The 20,172-nt window shown below is 39.5% G+C and overlaps 1 protein-coding gene across 1 annotated transcript; it reads left to right on the forward strand.

Annotated features, from left to right (window-relative positions):
- The first annotated feature begins 1,647 nt into the window (after positions 1–1,647).
- Positions 1,648–19,777, forward strand: usp31 (ubiquitin specific peptidase 31). Its single transcript, XM_086289656.1, has 16 exons — positions 1,648–2,793; positions 3,443–3,577; positions 3,941–4,035; positions 4,126–4,218; positions 5,664–5,799; positions 6,117–6,264; positions 6,373–6,553; positions 6,775–6,886; positions 7,396–7,490; positions 8,478–8,555; positions 9,803–9,932; positions 10,175–10,294; positions 10,493–10,718; positions 11,318–11,476; positions 11,604–11,756; positions 13,212–19,777. Exons 1-16 carry the CDS (start codon positions 2,269–2,271, stop codon positions 14,696–14,698), a joined length of 3,873 nt encoding a protein of 1,290 aa, XP_086145782.1. The 5' UTR covers positions 1,648–2,268; the 3' UTR covers positions 14,699–19,777.
- The last annotated feature ends 395 nt before the right edge of the window (positions 19,778–20,172 follow it).

Raw genomic sequence — 20,172 nt, forward strand, 5'->3', positions numbered from 1 at the left:
CCTGTTAAGGTTAGTAGCAACAATGTTACCTGACTGTTTTGAGAGCATCAAAAATATCCAGCCTGAGTTAAATTATAACCCACAAAAACACATGTACAAAAACACTTCACAAATAACAGTCAGTTTGACAATGTAGCTGCTACTAACTAGCTAAGAGTAAAATGCATATGACCCTTTTCAGACTGAACACAACCGATATCAGATTTGACTTGGACACAAGGACATTAGAAAGTCTGACTAAGCAGCTTTTAAATAAGATATTGCTGCATTTGGAGTGATAAATAAAATACAATCTTCTCTCACAGTCACGACAATGTATTTTATCAGACATATCCTGCGTTAATTATTTTGATTCTTTGTTTGAAAAAATGTACAAAGATATGGACAACCATATGCTAGCATGGCCATACAAAATTCACACACGTGTAGATATACACATACCACCTTCTAATATATGTACTTCAGTTACTCAGATAATCAGATAAATAGGCACACTTGTGGCTCTCCTTTTTCTTTTTTAATGCTAGTTGCACCTCCTTCAGGCACAATAGTGAACTGAAAGTAATGCATGTTGAGACAATTGCTTCCAGTGTGTACACATCTTAACAACTTAACACTCAATTCTGAAATACCCTTCCCAAAGCCCTGGTCTCAACCCTACTAAGTTGTGTTGTAAATTGTGGACAATGCTTAAAAGCCAGGTCTATACCAAGAAACCAGCCAACTTAAGTTTTGCCAAGAAGAGTGGTCACTTATCCAACTAGAATTATGTCAGAAAACTGGTTATTAGCTACCAAAAGTTTCTGGTTGAGGAACTTGCCAGAGGACATTTAACCAAATATTAGTGCTGGTGTATGTATTTAGAGCCTGTATGTTTACTTTTGACTCTTTGTGGATTAGAGAAAATCCAGCTCCTGTAAGCTTTTGTAAAGTACATAATAGATGTATACCCTGGAAAAAGAACACTTCAAAGAAATCATTAAAATCCCCAAATTACTCATGTCCATGATGTGTGTGAACTTCAGACTACAATTGTAAATCCCAGAATAAGATGTGATCTAACCAATTTGAGAAAGATTAAGAGATGCAAAATGATTACAAGAGAAATTCACTAAGCCCAAAGTGTGGCACAAAATGAGATATAAAAACACCAAATGAGAGACAAAACCCCCAAAACAAAAGAAAGTATAACACAAAGATACACAAAATGACACTAAAGATGCAAAAAACAAAACAAAAAACAAACAAAAAAACAACCCAACCAAAAACAGTGTCAACAGGGCAGACGCAGAGGAGCAAATGACTGTAAACAGAATCATAAATGATCAATATAAGAGACAGACGATGACTGGTATCAGCATGGTTAGTCCTTTGCGTGTATTACACCCCTGTGGTGAGTACAGCCCAATACTGTCACTAATCTGAATTCTTAAGATCTCCTTCCTGAAACTAATATATCTCTTAAAAATTAAACCTTTGATCAGACCTTTAGAGTTAATTATAACTGAATGATAGCCACGGTAGGTACATTTTCCCAGTTAACAAAAGAATATAATCTTAAACCGCTGATCCAACTCCTAGCCAATAGGTGGCGGTATATTAGCTCTAAACAGAGTTATCTGCCGACTACTCGGACAAGAAGAAAAAGAAGAAGTAAACGACAAGCTACTTGGTAGCTTATCCCGAATGTGCCTCTGAATGTGCTAGAAGATGTGAGGTTTAACTGGATTTCGTACACACTCTGCTTAGAGTGTAATTGCCTGCATACCATGGCGGACTGTCTGCTCGTATCGGACCGTGGTGGCTGGGCCGGGAAGCACTGCCGCGGTTTCTGCTGCTCTTGTTGAACCGTTAGCTAATTCAGCTAACGCTGCTGTTTTTACTTCAGCACAGCCGCTGTCGCTTCGGTGCTGCAGGGCAGTAGATCGCAACAACACGGTAACTTTGAAGCAAGTTGCAGGCATAAACAGCTAACCTAAGCAATGTCAGTGCTGCATCTCTTCCGCCATTAGGTCATTTGTATTGTTGTGGAGGATTAGCTAACGTTTTTTGACAACATAAAGACCGCTGCATGCTTTTGGAAGACACAACTTAGTGAACATGTTACCCGCTAACGCACCTAACACTCCCTGCAGCTCTAACGTTAACCACTGCTGCTGTCTACATATTTTGAGATGTAGCATCAGTTAGCCAGCAAGATGACTCGGACTCCGTGCAGCACATCTGAGTTTTCCGTCTGCATGTGAGCTGTCTGTGAGAGGGGAAATCATGTCTTGTAAAGCCGCAACCAAGGACAAGAAGTCCAGCTTCAGCAAGAAGCTGTTCAGGCGAGGCTCTGTTCGCTCTGTGGGCAGTTTTATGAGTAAACTCCTGAGGACACTCACAGCGCTGTCACACTTTGGATCCGAAGTGCAAACCGAGGATGACAAAGATGATGGAGGATTTTCCACGTTTAAATCTGGAAGTAAAGATGTACCCATGGAAGATGGGGACCTGGGGGGCTTCCTATCCAGGGAAAGGGTTCCTGGGGTGTCCGGTCTAAAAAACCACGGCAACACCTGCTTCATGAATGCAATTCTGCAGTGCCTCAGTAACACTGAACTCTTTGCCGAGTACCTCGTTTTGGAGCACTACAAAGGCGAGGAGGAGGACGAGGACCAACCAAAGACAAATGGTGTGCATTTGCAGAAGAAGGGTCTTCTGGCCAAAGGAGAGGTCACGGAGCAGCTGTCAGGACTTGTGCGGGCTTTATGGACGTTTGAGTATACCCCCCAGCATAGCAGGGACTTCAAGGTAAGAGTGACATCAATAAATCAAGGCGAGATAAATAGGGGACCTATTATGCTTTTTCATGTTTTCTGTCTTATATATACTCTTACAGTAGTGTATACAGTCATATTTAACATGACCAAAGTTTCAAAGAATGAGGGCAGTGCACTGTATAAACAAGGAATTCCTTTGGGCCAAACTTAAGCTTCTGTCTGCTTTAGATGCTTGGATGGAGATATGTTTTTCTACTCTTGTCTCTGTATGATGTCAGTGATTGCAGTGGCTGCTTTTGTTTGTTGATGCAACCAACCACTTCTAATAAAATAGCTTAAAGGGAGGTTGAATGGGCTCGTTTTAGACCGTGGATGAGCAGGAGTGGTGATAAGGGATCTGAGATAAATAAAGATTATTTTGAACCGTTGCTGATGCAGAACTACTTGCATAGGATAAAAAAAGTATTGAGTTGGACTTGAGCATAACAAGCCCTCTTTAAGTAAAGATGACCAGGATTATATTTTTATAACAGTGTATGGTAAAAACAATGCGTACCTACACCACACAAGTCTTATACCTGTTGTTAATAAAGCTTTACTCAATGATCTAGATATTCAGAGTGATTTCAGGATAAACGGTGGCAGGCATCGTAACTTTTGGACCATGCTGTTTCTTGCAGAATGTTGTGTCAAAAAATGCCACACAGTTTAAAGGAAACGCTCAGCATGATGCCCAAGAGTTTCTGCTGTGGCTGCTGGACAGAGTACATGAGGATCTCAACACCGTCAACCCCAACAGCAGGCCTGCTATTAAGGTGAATCCAGAAAATATTTGGTGTTCTAATGTACGTAACCCCCCCTAATCAAGCCACAATTGTGAATCATTAACTGGATATTTTCTCCTCATTGCAACTCATCAGTTTTCATTCCAAGGCTATTTTGTTTCAGTTTATATCTCATCAGTGTTCGGGGTGTTTTGGTCACTTGGTGCAGCTTCCAAATGAGCGGCATTCACAGTCTGGCTCATCTAGGCTTGCCAGGCTTTGTTTTCTCTTTTTTCCCCAGAGCTACTCAATAACAAGACTGTGTAGCTCCCACAGCAGCTTGTGAACCCTGATAGACCAGAATTTATTATGATGAAGTAATCAGACTAAACAAACCTGTTTGTTTTTGTTCAGCCACCTATTGAAGAAGACGATCAAAGCATAGAGGGACCATCTCCTCCCCTTTCTGCTGGGTCGTTTGTACAAGAACTGTTTCAGGCTCAGTACAGGTAAGCCGTAGATGTAGAAGCTCTGTTGCTCTGACAATGTGACAGGGAAGTCTCTGCACCACATTAAGATTTTTAATGTTTTCCCAACAGGTCTTCTCTTACCTGCCCTCATTGCCAAAAGCAGAGCAATACCTTTGATCCCTTCCTCTGTATCTCATTACCAATCCCGCTGCCTCACACACGGTGAGTTTCTCCATCTGAGCTGTGCTATAGGTCAGGGAGTAATCAGTTAACAACACTTTGATGACATGTTCTTACATGTTTCTGATGTGTTTGTTGCTCTACCAGGTTGTTTGCATTTCTACACTTTAAGCAGGCATGTTTGTTTAAAGGTCTTTAGAGGAATGATACCTTTCACTGGATGTAAAACAGAATGTGTGTGAAAATATGCAGTATATGTGATTGCAAAAGTGGGCGTGTTAAATGTCCAGGAGTAGATTTGTTTGTTGTTGTTGTGTTGTAGAGCATAGATCTCATTTTATAAATTAAAAAAAAAATTGTTCTTCAGGCCATGATATTCACATTTTATTTCAATTAAAATAATAGATTTTTACATGAAGGTCTAAAGCCATGATTAAGTTTACATCAGTAGTGAAAGAATTTGATATGGCCCTCTTAACATGAATTCCATTAGCTAAAAAGTAATCTCTTCCCTAAAGAAAAGAGCTCACATGGCTCAGAGGTGACAGAGTTGGAATGTGTATCGAGGTTGTCTGACATTTTAAGGAATAAAGCCCTTTGGAGATGAGTTGGAAGGCCAAAAAGCACGACTCCTCCCACGAAGAAGAGAATTTGAGAGTATGTGACTAGAACCTTAAAGGATTCATAACAGAAAACAAACACTCTGTAAGCCTCAGAGACTGAAAGACCCAGAGTGAAATTTCAAAAGCATACAAAAGAAGCGCAGAGTTTTTGAACAAAGCTTTACTGTTTGGATAAAGTAAAGATGATTCCCTAGCTAAGTGAAAGAAAGAGGAAGATGTCACCAGGGAAGCTACAAATTGTATGGCGATGTCTAAAGGTCACTGACAAACAGAGTTCCACAAACTATGAAATATGAGGATTTTGGCGTGTCACCATCCTGTTACTTTTTAACCTCTGGAGCTTGGGCATCACCAGGGCTCTGCTATTAGAAGTCTCATAGACATTTCTGTTCTATGATATGATCCTATCCAAATATTTACTTTATTGTAATATCCATTATTATACTTTACACTGATTGTTCTGGACTCGCAAAGAACAAATATTGCCTAACTGTCCAAATGCTTTTAGGCTCAAAGTATTTGGATTACATATCAAAGTATTTTTATGGTTGCAGTACGATAAAGATAAAAAGTGGCTTTATAGCACTTGGACACAAAGACAGCGTCATGGACTAAACAAACCTGGCGTAATGTTATCTTAGCATGTACTTTCAGGTAGCATGCAGAATCAGAGGTGTGATGTGTTACACAACAGTGCCTGCGTCTAGTGTGGCACCTTTCCCGTCATATCAGTTCAGCTCCGGCTTACTTAAAGGCCAAGCTGCAACACCACACCCTCCCCATTTTGTCCAGTATTAAATAGGTGTGTGAATTTTTTGTGTGTGTGTTTTATTTGTGCTGCTCATTCCCGTTTCTTTTTGTTAGGCCCTTGTATGTGACGGTGGTGTACCAGGGGAAGTACTCTCACTGTATGAGGATTGGAGTTGCTGTTCCGCTCAACAGCACCGTGTATCGCCTCAGAGATGCTGTGTCACGCGAGACTAAGATCCCAATGGACCAGGTGCTATTCCTGTCACTTATCAGGGTCTGCCACAGTGAGACTATATTACGGGCACAGTGTCGGTACAGCCAGTTCTAAAACGGAAGCGAGTTTTGCTCCAAGCCCCTGGCTGTTATAGGTTATATTTGGGAGGTAGTACGCAATTCTAACATTTGTTCTTAGTACTACAGCAGCAAAAAAGGGCTTGAGAGCATATGTAAATTACAGCTAAAGCAGGATGCAGCTGCTAATAAGATTACTGAATTGCTGTAATACTGATATGGACTTGATACAGAATAATTGCTACAAGGTTTAAATGTGCTGTTTTTCTCTTGTAGTTTGTTTTGACTGAAATGTACTACGACGGCTTTCACCGTTCGTTTTGTGACGATGATGACGATCTTGACATCATACAAGAGAGCGATTCCATCTTTGCCTTTGAGACACCCGAGACCTTCAGGCTGGAAAACATCCGCACAAAAAGAGGTTACTCAGTAGTTTTACATTTTTATTTTATTTTATTTTTTTAAAAGGTGTGTTCTGCATTTTCCACGTTTAATCAAAAAGACTCGCGTGCCATTCTGTCTTTCGCAGGAAGCCTTCTGGCAAATCTGAATCATAACAACTTGAAGTATGGGACAGAAATCAGCAGGACTCCGTCTTTTATGCAGGGCGCTGTGACACCTGTAACTGCATCACCCAATAAAAACCTGGGACCAGAAAAAATGATCCTTTTGGTGTGTAACAGAGCGTGTACTGGCCACCAAGGAAAGAGGTACTGCATCTCAGAATGATTTTATGTTCTGCATTTCTTACTCATCCACTCTGCTTCTTCTGATTATGTAATACATGCCCTGTTCTTGTGGGTCTGTCAGTGATAAAGAAGGGTTATTGACATAACCCACAATTTGTCCCTGGCATTTACCTAATAAAAGGCCTGATGGAGAAGCTGATAGCAGCTAATGGAACTTGTGCATTTTGTTTTTTTATTTTTAGGTTTGGCCTGCCTTTTGTACTGTACTTGGAGCGCACTGTGACCTGGGATGCTCTGCAAAAAGAGATCCTTGAGAAAATGCGCCATCTTTTGAGGCCTGGGGTCTACATTCAGGTAGGATGACAACCACTCACTGCCTTATACTCAGTTTATTTCCTTAAGTAGTCCTGCAGCCTTTATTTACCTGAACTGCTGAAGTCAAAGGTTTTATTTGGAGGTGGTTTATAGTGATCGTACCCTCTGTTTGATCACAAGTAAGTACAAACCTTCCTCCAGCATTCTCCTGTTTATACCGACTATACAAGCAGTGACTACCACTTGTGGGGAGATTATTAAGAAAGCTTTATTTTAAACAACAAGGTATCTAGACCCATCAGTCTAGATACCTCCTGCACTGATGGGTCACATCTTTGCTAGCTTAACATGAAAGTTCATAAAACAGAAACAAATGTCGAGTGACACTTTCTGACAGATGATGTACAGCTGGAAAGACAATAGTCTTAATTTATTTTTTAAGTGAAGTTGAAATTTTAATAGGTATCAAAACTATTTTTAAGACAAAAGAGTTTAAAGTAGTTGGATGACACTGGGGGGTTTATATTTCATTTTCATTCTGTGTGCAGGTTGGACCTTTCAGTCTTCGAGTGGTTGGCGTTGTTGGCATCACCTACCTCCTGCCCCAAGATGAGCGACCACTGTGTCATCCAACTGTGGAAAGGTCCGTTCAGATAGCCATTGTTATATTTGATAACTTCTTGATTTCAGATGAGAAGTATGACCTAAAATTTAACTAAGTCGGGATATGTTTATTCAGAACGTTCTTTAGTAAATTTCAGCTTACTCACACTGTGACTTCTTGTTACAGCTCATAAAAGCAACTTATAAGGCTAATAACCCAGACTATAAAATGACTGTTTTTCTCTCTAAAGCCTGTTTACATTGCCATAATTATATTGGATCACTGAACTTAAAAAAATAAATAAAAATGCAACCTTGCCTTGCAAAACAAGTATAGCCGTTTGACATGTCGTAGTCATGTAATGTAGTAACAAACTCAGCAGTTTAAAAAAGGTGTATTACCGGTGCCAGGCTCTCCAAATGCCTTAATGTTTTGCAGCAGTCACAGCACGTCAGTGAAAGTGAGAAAATCTGAAATCCTAATAAATACTGGTGCATAAACATAAAGGTAAAGGCAGGCATGAGCTTGAGTAAATAGTTTGAAGTTGTAATTACATCAATTTTCAGCTTTAATCTCACCTCTCCACACTTGCCCCATCAGTTCTACTTCACTTATGACCTGAGCAGAGGACATGCCCTAACAGGATTTGAATGTTAAATTACCAGTTTGGCCTGTTTGACTTAGAAACTGAATGATTTCAGAATAACAAAACAAGTCACAACACTGCAGATGCACAAACCAAAGTGCAATTATATTTGATTTTATTATGATCATGATTAATCAGTGGCGATCATAACTAGCATTCTTTCTTTTGTTTATTGATTACAGTCCTGAAACATTTAATAAAGCTCTGTTCTCAGTATAAACTATTAACTCTCATACTGTATTCAAATGTCTGTCTGACATAAAGGTGTTTTTAAATTACATTTAAGTGAATGAAACTCTTGTCATACAGTGCTTGGAAGAGGGGAAAAAACCTTTTTCACTCATCTTACTTTGTTGCTAAATTATTTTTTCTCATTACAGAGCATACAAGTCCTGTGGACAAGGGGGACCACCACATGTGAAAATTGTGGTTGAATGGGACAAAGAGACCAAGGACTAGTAAGTGGAAAAAAATACGGATGTGTATGTGTCCAGTTTCACTTGTCTACAGCACAGTTGTTCTGCAAAGGATAAAAAGTTTGAATTGGAATTTGTGGGCCCTTTAACCAGAGCTAAACAAATATCATTGTTAAATTAAAAAAGTATAGTTTTTGTTAGCCATGACCTATCTACCCAAATATAAAAGCCAGCTTTGACAAATAGTAAGAAATGAGGTCTTTACTATAGGCAGACCAATTCTGCTTAAGACCCATTTTGAGATGGGGAAATGCTGAAAACTGTTCTGAAAATTGGTAAAGCCACTGGTTATAACTGACTTTGTTGACATAACATTGACTCTGTAATTGATTATGATTGCTACAGACAGCCTAGTTTTGCTTCGTAAGCAGTTCCATTCAGGCCACCATAGAAATGATGGAACATTACAGACAAATGCGGCTGAACTTCAAAGTGTTTTGATGTCTGCAGTTGCAGAATTTTGACCCGTTTCTGGTCCTGACTTAATGTAACTGCCTTTTGACTTTAAGGGCAAAATCTGTAGTGCCACAGACACAGAAAACCCCCCACCTTCCCCACTCCCATCTCTTCTATTGTAGCTGTCAGGGCTGTGGTTTAGCAGTTCAATGTGTCTCAGCATTTTCAGTAAAATTGATGGTGACAGTAATTGCTTTGCCGAGTGTTTCTGAAAAGACGTTCAAATTGAGCAACACCTCAAACTTAACTAAGGATGTTTCAGAGGACGTGGCCTTTTCTGTGCGTACCTCCTAACATATCGTTTGCTTGACAGGATTTCTTTTTTCAAGAACTAACTTATGTAAAATGTCAAAAAATTCACGCTGCATTTGAAGCAGTTCCTTCTTTCTCACTAAGCTGACTAATATGTCGAGCAGTTAACACAAACGCCCATGCTGGCCAAATCAAACTTTTTTTTCCCCCTTTTTGGTACTTGGATGTTGATGATGTTGGCTTTGAACAAATCCTGTCGAGTTCATGTGTAATGCATGTCTGCACAAGTGCTGATTGTGAAGCCCTTTAAAGTCTTAAATCCTTTAGTTGCACTGCTGGGTGTGAACCGTTAATGTAAGGACAAACAGCATTCTTATGACATGGTAAACAATTACTTCATCTGTCTCAGTTACAATAAAATACTGGTCAGTTTATTTTTCTTTTATCAATCTCAGATCCTGTGATCCTCACCTGACTGCGCTGTTACACGAAGGGTGTGTTTCTTTTTCTGTTTCCCACAGTCTGTTTGGACACACCGAGGAAGAGTATATTCCGGATGCTGAGAGTGTCTATCTGCATAGAGAACAACATCACCAGCCGCAGGCCTGCACCCTTGCTCAGTGCTTTCAGCTGTACACTAAAGAAGAGCAGGTAGACACACGAGCATGTATGCATGCGTGCAAGACGGCACTGTTAGTAGTTTAAGTTGAATAAATAAATCGTAAACTGGCCTTGGCACATGCGCTCACAGTGGTTTTACTGTGTTTTGCTCTGGAGTAAAAGAGAGAAGTTGGAGGGAAATTCGGGGCCTCATCCTGTGTGAGGTCTATTATATAAGCTCTGTGGTTGGGGCTTTCTCTTCATAGCTACTCCTTGGGTCTTGTGTGTTTTAGCTGGCCCCAGACGACGCCTGGCGCTGTCCCCACTGCAAGCAGCTGCAGCAGGGCCGGATTAAGCTCAGCCTGTGGACGCTCCCGGATGTACTCATACTGCATCTCAAGAGGTTCAGACAGGTATTTTAGTTCATCTGGATATTTTCAGTAAGAATTTGTAAGTAAGTTTTTTGCTAAATCCTATATGTTGACCAGCAGATATTAAAAATTAACACTGTACATCTGCAGAACTTAAAGGTTAGAGTTTTAGTCTAGGTGGACAGCTGATGGTCAGATAACGAGACTCTGTTGCAACATGCTTCTATATTTTTGTTTCAGGAGGGGGACCGGAGGGTGAAGATGCAGAACATGGTGAGGTTCCCGTTGATGGGGATGGACATGGCTCCTCACGTGGTTAAGAGAAGCCAGAGTAGCTGGAGTTTACCTTCCCATTGGTCTCCGTGGAGACGGTCCTATGGACTGGGAAGGAATCCTGATGACTACCTGTATGACCTGTATGCTGTTTGCAACCATCACGGGAACATGCACGGAGGCCACTACACTGGTAATGCGAGCAGTTCTTTGCTTCAGACCTATTTTAAAATGGATCAGAAATGCAAATTAAACCTTTTTTTAATGCCTGTCCTTATTTTCTCTCATATGTGCAATGTTACTGTGTTTGAAAGTCAAATGAAATGTGGGCAAGCTGTCAAATAGTGATGTAAAAGTATATAAAAGTAATCCCTGTAAGCCAAAAGCTCAGAGTCAGCCTCCAGACTACTGGAATATAAGCTTCATGCCAAGCTAATGTCAGCGAAGCACATGATTTCCTTATATTTCCAAGTGTTATATCCCAGTAGAGTCAAACTACAAGCTGCTTGGTAACATTTTTGCTGAGCAGTATTTTGGGATTAGGAGAAAGTGGGCTTTCAGACAAGCGGGCATTTAAAGGGACAAAACCAAAAAATGGCTTGTTTCAGCCTGAGGTAAAACTGAGTGGGACATCAGGGGAAGGAGTAAAAAAGATCAAGTCAAACAATGAATCACTGATTTGCTTTTAACTGTGATAAGATGCAAATTAAACGTTGTATTGGAAATGAGCATATCAAGCAGCTGAATGTGTTTGCCATCCATGTTAACTCATTCTTTACTTTGTGCTCACAGCATACTGCAAAAACTCCATTGATGGTCAGTGGTACTGCTTTGATGACAGTGAAGTTACAGCAATAGCTGATGATGACGTGTGCCAGCAAACAGCCTATATACTGTTCTATCAGAGGAGAACAGTCATCCCCTCTTGGTCTGCCAATAGCTCTGTGGCTGGTCAGTATTTATTTATACACCATTTGTCCACCTAGCATATGTAATGTATACCGTACCATAAAGTGGCATAATAAGCTTTATGTGACATTTAAGGCTTAAAATGTATCCATGTTTGTGTTTTAATCAGGCTCTACTAGTTCATCCTTGTGTGATCACTGGATCAACAGGCTACCTGGCAGCAGGCCTGCTAGTTTGGCCTCTGGAGCCTCATCCAGACGCACTTCTCTGGCTTCACTGGCTGAGTCGGTTGAGTTTCCAGTCGAACGTAGTGAGGATGACGGTGAGAAAATGCTGAACTTTCATTTATTTATTTATTTTTATTTAAAGGTTCCTGATTGTTCATTTTCATTGATTTTCATCATACACACATCTACTGCCTCCTGAGCAGGTCATAGTTTCAGAAATGCACAAAGTTCAGAGTTTGGTTTCAAGGTTTTTAAGTCCATCGCATTTATAGGGATACTTTAAAGCTTCCTCTAAAGACAATATCTAAAGTGGGATTAAACATTACAGTCAAGAATTACAAACTCAGACCTTAAATTTACCAATCCCAACTCTAATAATTAAAGTCACAAGGCAAATATGGCATTGGAGTGAAATGAACAAGTCCCCACAGATCTCTGAGGTGTGGGAAACCTTCACTAGCCAGTCTGCAAGATATGGCTTGCATGTTGTAAAATTTCAGAAAACTATGCATGACTTGTCTTGGATGCTCCCTTTTTATTAACTTATAATTTAACATGGTTTTTACTAGTCATCGTGTAGGCCTTGGTCTTGTACTAAGCGAGAATAACATTACAGGCACTGTAAATGTGATAAAGTCCTTTATTATATAGCATAGCTTTGTAGCAATGTAGAAATATGGCCTGAGTGATGTTTAAGGTCCAGTGGGTTATAGCTGTTTGCAATTTTATTGATATTGGCTATGGGGCGATCGTGGCTATGGGGCGATCGTGGCTATGGGGCGATCGTGGCTCAAGAGTTGGGAGTTCGCCTTGTAATCGGAAGGTTGCCGGTTCGAGCCCCGGCTTGGATAGTCTCGGTCGTTGTGTCCTTGGGCAAGACACTTCACCCGTTCCCTACTGGTGGTGGTCAGAGGGCCCGGTGGCGCCAGTGTCCGGCAGCCTCGCCTCTGTCAGTGCGCCCCAGGGTGGCTGTGGCTACAATGTAGCTTGCCATCACCAGTGTGTGAATGTGTGTGTGAATGGGTGGATGACTGGATATGTAAAGCGCTTTGGGGTCCTTAGGGACTAGTAAAGCGCTATATAAATACAGGCCATTTACCATATTGGCTTTGATAATGGCTAATAAATGGAAATTTAAAAACTAGAGAGTATTACATAGTTTGTCCATCAGATGGCACTCTGCAAGTTCCCTGTTGGTAACATGTGTTTATAATGCTGCAAAACAACCAGCTGATCACAGTAGAGTCAGTGTTAATGAGCAATAGATAATCTGTTGTGGTAATAAAACAAGATTATTTTTTTTAAACAACACGGTCACATCATCTAATAAGGACTCAAAAAAAGAAAACCAGCCAAAATGTCTATTTTTTAAATAATCAAATATCAGTGTCAGTATTGTTATTGATGTAGATACACTGATGGATTTACCCCCCCAAAAGTGTGAAACAGTACAACTATTTCATTTGATTCTTAATATAAAAATAATAATGCTTGTTCATTATTGTGTAGATGTTGGTGTGTTTTAAACTAAATAATTCCCTGTTTTTTAGGAGGATTCTCTGTCCGCCCCTTTGTGAGGAGTATTCAGCGGCAGAGTTTGTCATCCAGGTCATCCATTGCCAGTCCTTTAGCTTTCAGTGACAGTGGGATAAAACCTTCCTGGTCTCTCTCTGCCAAGCTGCACATGAGATCTAACTCGCCCTCACGGTTCTCCCTTGACTCTCGGTGTTCCCCTCCTTTAGAGAGGATAGGAGAGGCATGTGACGACAAGGTTTCCACATCGTGTTTTGGCAGCTACAGTAAACACGAACGATACTTTGGCAACAGGACTCCGTTGTCTATGATGGAGAGCAGTTTCCCCGACCAGGACAACAATAAAAGGTTCTTAGACATGTACTGTCGGGCTTCCACTCCAGTGGAAAAGAAGATCACCAAAAATGAGCCAACTGAAAACAACAACCAGATCACAGCTATAGACCAAAACATATTACCCACTCAAGCTACTCCCTCCAAAGAACAGAAACGTAAGAATAGTATCGGAGGATTTGGCTTAAAGGCTGAAAGCACAGGATCCACAAAGAGTGTCAGCAAAGTGGAGCAAGATAAAAGCTCCAAAAAACGATTGTGCTCGACCCACAAGACCTCTGCACCTGAGACGTCTTCCAGTACACCAGTGAAAGGTAAAAAGCTGAGCAATACTAAAGAGAAGAGTGCAAATGCTAAGAAAAGCACCTCGACACCTAGTGGGACTCCCTCCAAAACGAAAGAGTCAAATCAGCCTCCAGAGGCTACGCCACAACATAAGCCATGCGTCCGTTCCACGCCTCAGTCCTCAGCTTCTCCTTCACCAACCTCAAAGAAGAATTCCACTGTCACTGAGAAGAGCTCAACAAACAGCAGGAAGCGGCTTATAGAAAGGAGCTACAGTAGAGATTCTATGCACACTAGCCCTCTGGCTGACAACCTCAGATGCGGCTCGGTAGCACGCTGCTCACTTTCAAAGAGCGGCGAAAGCAACCGTCCTGAGAGGAGATTTGTGCGGAGTTCCAGCAGCAGTTCTTCTGTCACTAGCCTGCGTTCACCCAGCGTTTCCACCAGAGATCTGCAGCGCAGCAGCAAATCTGAGGAGAAAGGGTTGTCTTTCTTCAAGAGTGCCCTCCGACAAAGGGAAAGCCGCCGGTCGGCTGATTTAGGAAAAAGTACCATGCTCACCAAAAAAGCCTCGGAGAGGACATGCAAGCAGAATGGACAAGCCAAGGAGATCGGTGGCAATGGTGGAAAGCCAGGAGACGCGGCGTCTTCTCCGAAATCTGCAGAGACTCCTGGAGGTGAGACAAAATCAGAGACAAAGGAGTCTTCCAAGCCCCCCAGCTCTCTGAGTCGCTCTCTTTTAAATGTAGGCAAGTCCAAGTCTTCCACTTCTGAAGTAAGTTCCAAATCTCCTAATGGGAAGAAACCCCTTGAAAGAATGACATCTTCCCGAAAACTGTCATCGAGCATGCAATCTCCTGCACGAACAACACAGAGGCCTCAATGATACATCTATAGTCGGTATATTGAACAAGCATAATGCAGCTAATCTTTGTGCCTAAGTTTCAGCGAGCTCCAGATGTATTTAAGACACATTTTTGATGTTATGGTTTTGTACTCTTGGTTTAAATGCACATGTTGGGTTTGCAATTTTAGTATTGGCAGCCAGCTTTGAGTGTTTAAAGATATTTAAAAGTACTGTATCATCATCCGCCTACCTGAGTGCCAAGCACTTGTGTAGTATGCTGCCAATTTAGCTTCTTCCAGTAGTAAATATTGATACCTTTTCCACCTTTGGTGGTGCAGCAGCATATTTGATTTTGTGCACGGAAGACCTGTACGACACGAGCGTGAAATAAAACTTGATTTAAAATGTAGCAGCTTATCCATTTGAACTTGAGTCTCTACGAAATACTTATCAATGTCTTGTGCACCAGTAACTTGTAATTCAGATATTGTAGTAGTTTTGTTGTAGTTTTCTGTTACACAGGTTCCAAGTCTTCTAGTTATTCTAGAATTGATTAGCTGGCTGCTGATGCTTGAATTCTGCTGCTGTTCTGTAAGCATTTCAAATCATTGTCAAAGGGTACAAAACTTTAACATCAAAAATAGCCTCTGACAAATACTGAAACAAAATTATTCAGACATGCACACAAATACAAAAGAGTTTCATTCCGAAATAGAGTTGGCTAATAGTACATTTCATTGATTGTTTTTACCACTGATGGGTTAAATCTCTGTTCTTCAAGCAAGTTTCTCCATGCACCTACTGCTTTAGTCTATAAAGGTCTTACAAATATTATTCTTACTCCATTTTTCCATTAAGAAAAAATAAGTAATCTCATAATGTGGCTCTACTTGATAGTTCCTAGCATTGATACAGAGCAGCAGGAAGAACAAAACCAGAACTAATGTTGGCAAGAAATTAGAATTGGTTTACAATTTGTCCAATAATTCAAAACGTTATTATTTTTTTTACGAGTACCTTTTTAAATATAAATCTATTTTTCAAAATTTTATTGAAGTACTTTTGCATTAAATTGATAGTGTGTTTTGGAATGAAACCCTTTACAGTCACGGTATATAAATATATGTATATGTGTCTGTACATATATTGACAGAAAGTATATGGTATGTAACTCATTTTTTATTTTCTCCTTCCATGAGCAAGATGAAAATAATCTTAAGCGCCTTTCAATGCTGTACATGTAAACAAATAATTGCCTTTGGCAACATAGTAGTCTTCTACTGTATGCATCACTGAGTAGGAATGTTTTGTTCGCACTTTGTAAACACGAAGCAGTGTCGTAATTATTAATTTAGTAGTTTCGAGACATATCAGACAGTAGATTCAACAGGCCTTAGACTTGAAATGATAAAAGTGTACATTCATCTCGATGTTTCAGGGGCCATTTTTTTTAAGAAATCACCCCTTTATTTCACCTGGTGCTCTAAAATGCCACTGCTCCACTAGCTGTTGTTTCTTAAATGAGCATTCTTTCAAATGATGACGTTCAGAACTGTGACCACAAACTTCAGAAAAGGTATTGTTTATCATAACCCGCGGTACCTCACTGGAGAATATTTTCCATTTTGTTATTCATCAGCTTGAATCAGAATATTGATAATGAGCCATTTGGTTGATTATAGATCTACACATACATTGTCATGGAGTGGTTGTTGTCCAAATATGGACATGTATGCGAAAATAACAGATGCATTGTGGAGTAAAGTTCAAAGCAGTGGCAGAATATTATCAGTGCTGCCGTCATGATGCTTGCTGGCCTTTTTGTGAACAATCAGCTTTAGTTCACTATAGAAATGCCCCATTTATAAGGCAATACTCATACATTAGGCACCACTGTAGTGTATGTTTCAAAAGATTCAAAGTTATTTTATTATAAACCACAACTAAGTGATTTTACTTCTAGCATAAAACATTTTGAGTTTGGTATTTTGCAGTATCTTTCTCACTATTTCTCTGTAGCATATATGAGGTTTCAGGTTTACATTGGGTTCTCAGATGGTTTTGGATGCCACTCATTTTTAAACAGTTCGGTGTATTATTTCAATGGTCTGTACAGGTTGTTAAAATTGAAATTATACCCAGAAACGTTTAATCTACCTGGTTTGCTTGATGAATTGTCACGTTTAGACAACACGATGTGCTCGAGCAACACTAGATGACGTTTCATGTCTTTATTGAAGCCACCTGTTAAACCTTTCCTTGCATTTAATAACTGGTCGAACATCCTGTTAACCTTCCAGTAATAATTAATTTGTTTATAACTGGGACACTTATTAAAGTAGCCTCAAACCTGACATTTAAGGGAAGCTTTTGAAGGTCTCAGTCAGTGATGAACATCCTATTTATCCTCAGGACGTTTTTATCGCTACTTCTGCGATTTAACATGGCGTGCTAATCTTTAGTGTTAGTGTGGGGTTGCATAAAAAGGTGTCTGCTGCAGACCTGGGACTTTTCTCCGTACGTGGACTGACTATGGCATTCAAGCTGCAACAGACCACAGAGATTACATAGAGCTGTTTAAATATGGTGGTGTTCTTGTAGCTGCTCTTTTCTACTTAACATGTGTAATCTATCAGGAAGCTGACAATGGCACTTTGGATCAAAGCAGGATCATTTTAAGTACATTTAGCTTTCCCTTTCTTGTTTGCCTGTTTAGAAGTCTGTAATTGAAATGTAGTGGTTAGTGTGTATTTTAGAGAGCTGGGCCTTGGCATTAAGCTTTTTTGTTTTTTGCCCATAAATTTTCTTGCTACATAAACAATTTATTAGAACATCTCACGAAGCAGTAGACAATCTCATAATGTAATAAAGTCAAAATGTATAGTGTTTATAACACACTGTGTAAATACGGTTTGTGGTTTGAGGTGCGGATGTCGCCAAACCTTTTATTTGGCTTTTTTCCTGTATATGTTGGACACTAAAAACTGCAGGATGTTTTCACTCATTTTTATAGATTGGCTTTGTTTTGATAACGTAGGGTTAGATGAGAGCTGTTGATTTAGCAGTTGCAGTTAAAGGTCCTAATGGCAAGCAGTTTGTTGAGCTTAAAATTGGCGGTGTGCAGTCTAAACTCTTGAAAGAAAGCTGGAAGCATATTGCGCACCTGTTACAGCCCTGCTGCCAAACATGAACCATAAAAACACTACGATTGCAAAAATCTAAAAAAAAAAGAAATCATAACAATGTCTTTGTTGTTTGGTGTTCATCAGATGGATTCAGTTTGATTTACAAAAACGTGTCAAACTGCCGCATTTGAGGGCCACTGAATTTATTAACGGTTGAAGGACAAAATATAAGATTCCTAGTTATCAATTCCAGGATCGGTCATCTCGTAGCTTTATCTCCACGCCAGTTATGTGTCTGCATTTTTCATTTTTGTTTGTAAATTTGTTGTCAGTGTACAAAATCGAGAATGATTAAGGAATGCAGTATTGCATGAAAACGCTAATGCATGTATTTATTAACTATGCAAAATTCTGCAGCTGTGTTAAGTAGAAAGCAAAGCATGGCTGGTATATTCATCGCTTAATTTGCACGTCATTTAGAAACTGTAAAATCTAGCATACTTCATCATTGCTTTAAAGGATTAAACTTAATGTTGCCTATATGAAAGAAAATCTAATTAATTCCCTAACTGCATATAGCATTATATCAATTAGTGTTTTGTTTTTTTCTCACTTTGTTATTTAATTCTGCTTATCTGTGCTCTCTGGGTGCTCCTACCACAGTGGTTGTTTATTGTGTGTCTTCTTTAATATTTACTGTTGTACACCAGCAGAGACAACACTATGGAATCGATTATCTCTCTTTGATCACTATATAGACTCATTATGTACGCGTATATCGTAAGAATTCCAACTTTGGTTCACCTCAGTGAACGGTTTGTGAACCCCTGTTTCCATGTTCTCAGCTGCATTGAAGATGTGGTCTGTCTGTCATATCTGTCATATAAAATAGATACATGTAGCTCAATGCAATAAACAAAGATAGTAAATTTATAGTTTTATAACACAGTACATGATCAGTGACATTATAATATTAATATCTTAATACTTTTGAGGGTTTTTTTATTTTATTTTTCTTATTGTAAACTGTTTATCAACAAACGGTAACTTCCAATGTTTTAAAACGGTGCCATTTATTCTCTTTTTTCTTTCTAATGACTGGTGAAGTGGGTATTAAACGTTAATCACTTTAGTTGTAAAATGCATTCAGGCTTCCCTGCAGAACTTAATTAGGATTAGAGAATCCTGCTTAGAGTTGTTGTTGCGACATAGACGTTTTGTTTTGCTGTTAAATTCATGATGTTCAATTCAAAGTTGCCGTAGCAAAACTACCATAATCCTACATTTGAGGTACAGACTTAAGGTTCTGCAGATGGCGAGGTACTGCAAATACACACCTGGATGAGCTGAAATAGCCGGTTAGGATTTGAGAAGCTTTTGAGAGCATTTTCAAACGGAAACACTACAAAAAAAGGATGCTGAAACTTTTCAGAAGCCTTAAGCAAAGAAAATTGTAATGGACAGTTTCTATCTTTGGATCAGAGAATCTAAGGAGAGGTTTGATGAATGAATGTCACAAGTCTCATTTTCTTTTAAACTATTTTAACACTACAGTGCTTAATGAAAGCATGCCTCTTCTTTTACTTTCTGTATAAATTGTAATGCGTTTGTACACTGCATTCATGGAGATTTGTTTTCATTCTAAAGTCTTTTACTGTACTCCCTGCTGAACTATGTGGTTATTATATTGACATCTGCAGTGTCTGAATAGACCAATTTTTCTTTCTTTTTTTTTTTAATTTTAGTTTACATTAGAATATTTGTTCCAGCATATGCCTGCTATTTCACTTTTTTTTAATATATATTTTTACAATTGAAACAACCAGTTTCAAGTTCATTAGACTGTGTCCAAGCAGTCTGTTAATTTATTTGTATTTGTCGTTTTTTAAAAAGTCATATATGCACTTTTTTTCCCTCCAAAAGAATGAATGTGTATATACTTTGTTGGTTAATCCATGCAAGTATAAATTGAAAAAGATTAAAAATATTGAAACTGTCTTGGTTGTTGTGCTTTTACTTTGTGTAATGTTGAGGTATAGCTATTCCTACACTAGGGGGAGTGTTTCTCTAACAAATCTGTCCACAGCATGACTCCTAATGCATCTCATGTGTTTTCTTGGTTTATGCATCATTAAAAAAATGAGGTTTTGAAATACATAAGAGGCTCTAAATTTCTGGACAGGGTTATTATTTCAAGCTTTCACTGGTTCCAGAATATCGAGGTCCGGGGGTGGGAAGTGCAGATGGGAGCAAGTCTGAGCTTAGCTTTTACTCAAAGACGTAATCACTTGTCAGATTTTTGTTTTTTTCCATCCACCTTTTGGCTTCTGTGTCAGTGAAAAGGGATTTAAAAAACAAACAAAAAACTTGCATAGCAGAATAGCAGAG

Source organism: Aulonocara sp. 'chitande type north' Nkhata Bay, linkage group LG4 (genome assembly GCF_057382095.1).
Source record: "Aulonocara sp. 'chitande type north' Nkhata Bay isolate Kocher_YH1m ecotype deep benthic linkage group LG4, A_spYH_male_GT1.1, whole genome shotgun sequence".
Lineage (NCBI taxonomy): Eukaryota > Metazoa > Chordata > Actinopteri > Cichliformes > Cichlidae > Aulonocara > Aulonocara sp. 'chitande type north' Nkhata Bay.

What these genes read in the sequence shown, in the direction of transcription:
- usp31 (XM_086289656.1), top strand. Translation starts at nt 2,269, where the DNA reads ATGTCTTGTAAAGCCGCAACCAAGGACAAGAAGTCCAGCTTCAGCAAG. An exon ending in TGTACACTAAAGAAGAGCAG is followed by an intron (nt 9,933 to 10,174) that starts GTAGACACACGA and finishes TGTGTGTTTTAG; the next exon opens with CTGGCCCCAGACGACGCCTG. An exon ending in GCACGGAGGCCACTACACTG is followed by an intron (nt 10,719 to 11,317) that starts GTAATGCGAGCA and finishes TTGTGCTCACAG; the next exon opens with CATACTGCAAAAACTCCATT.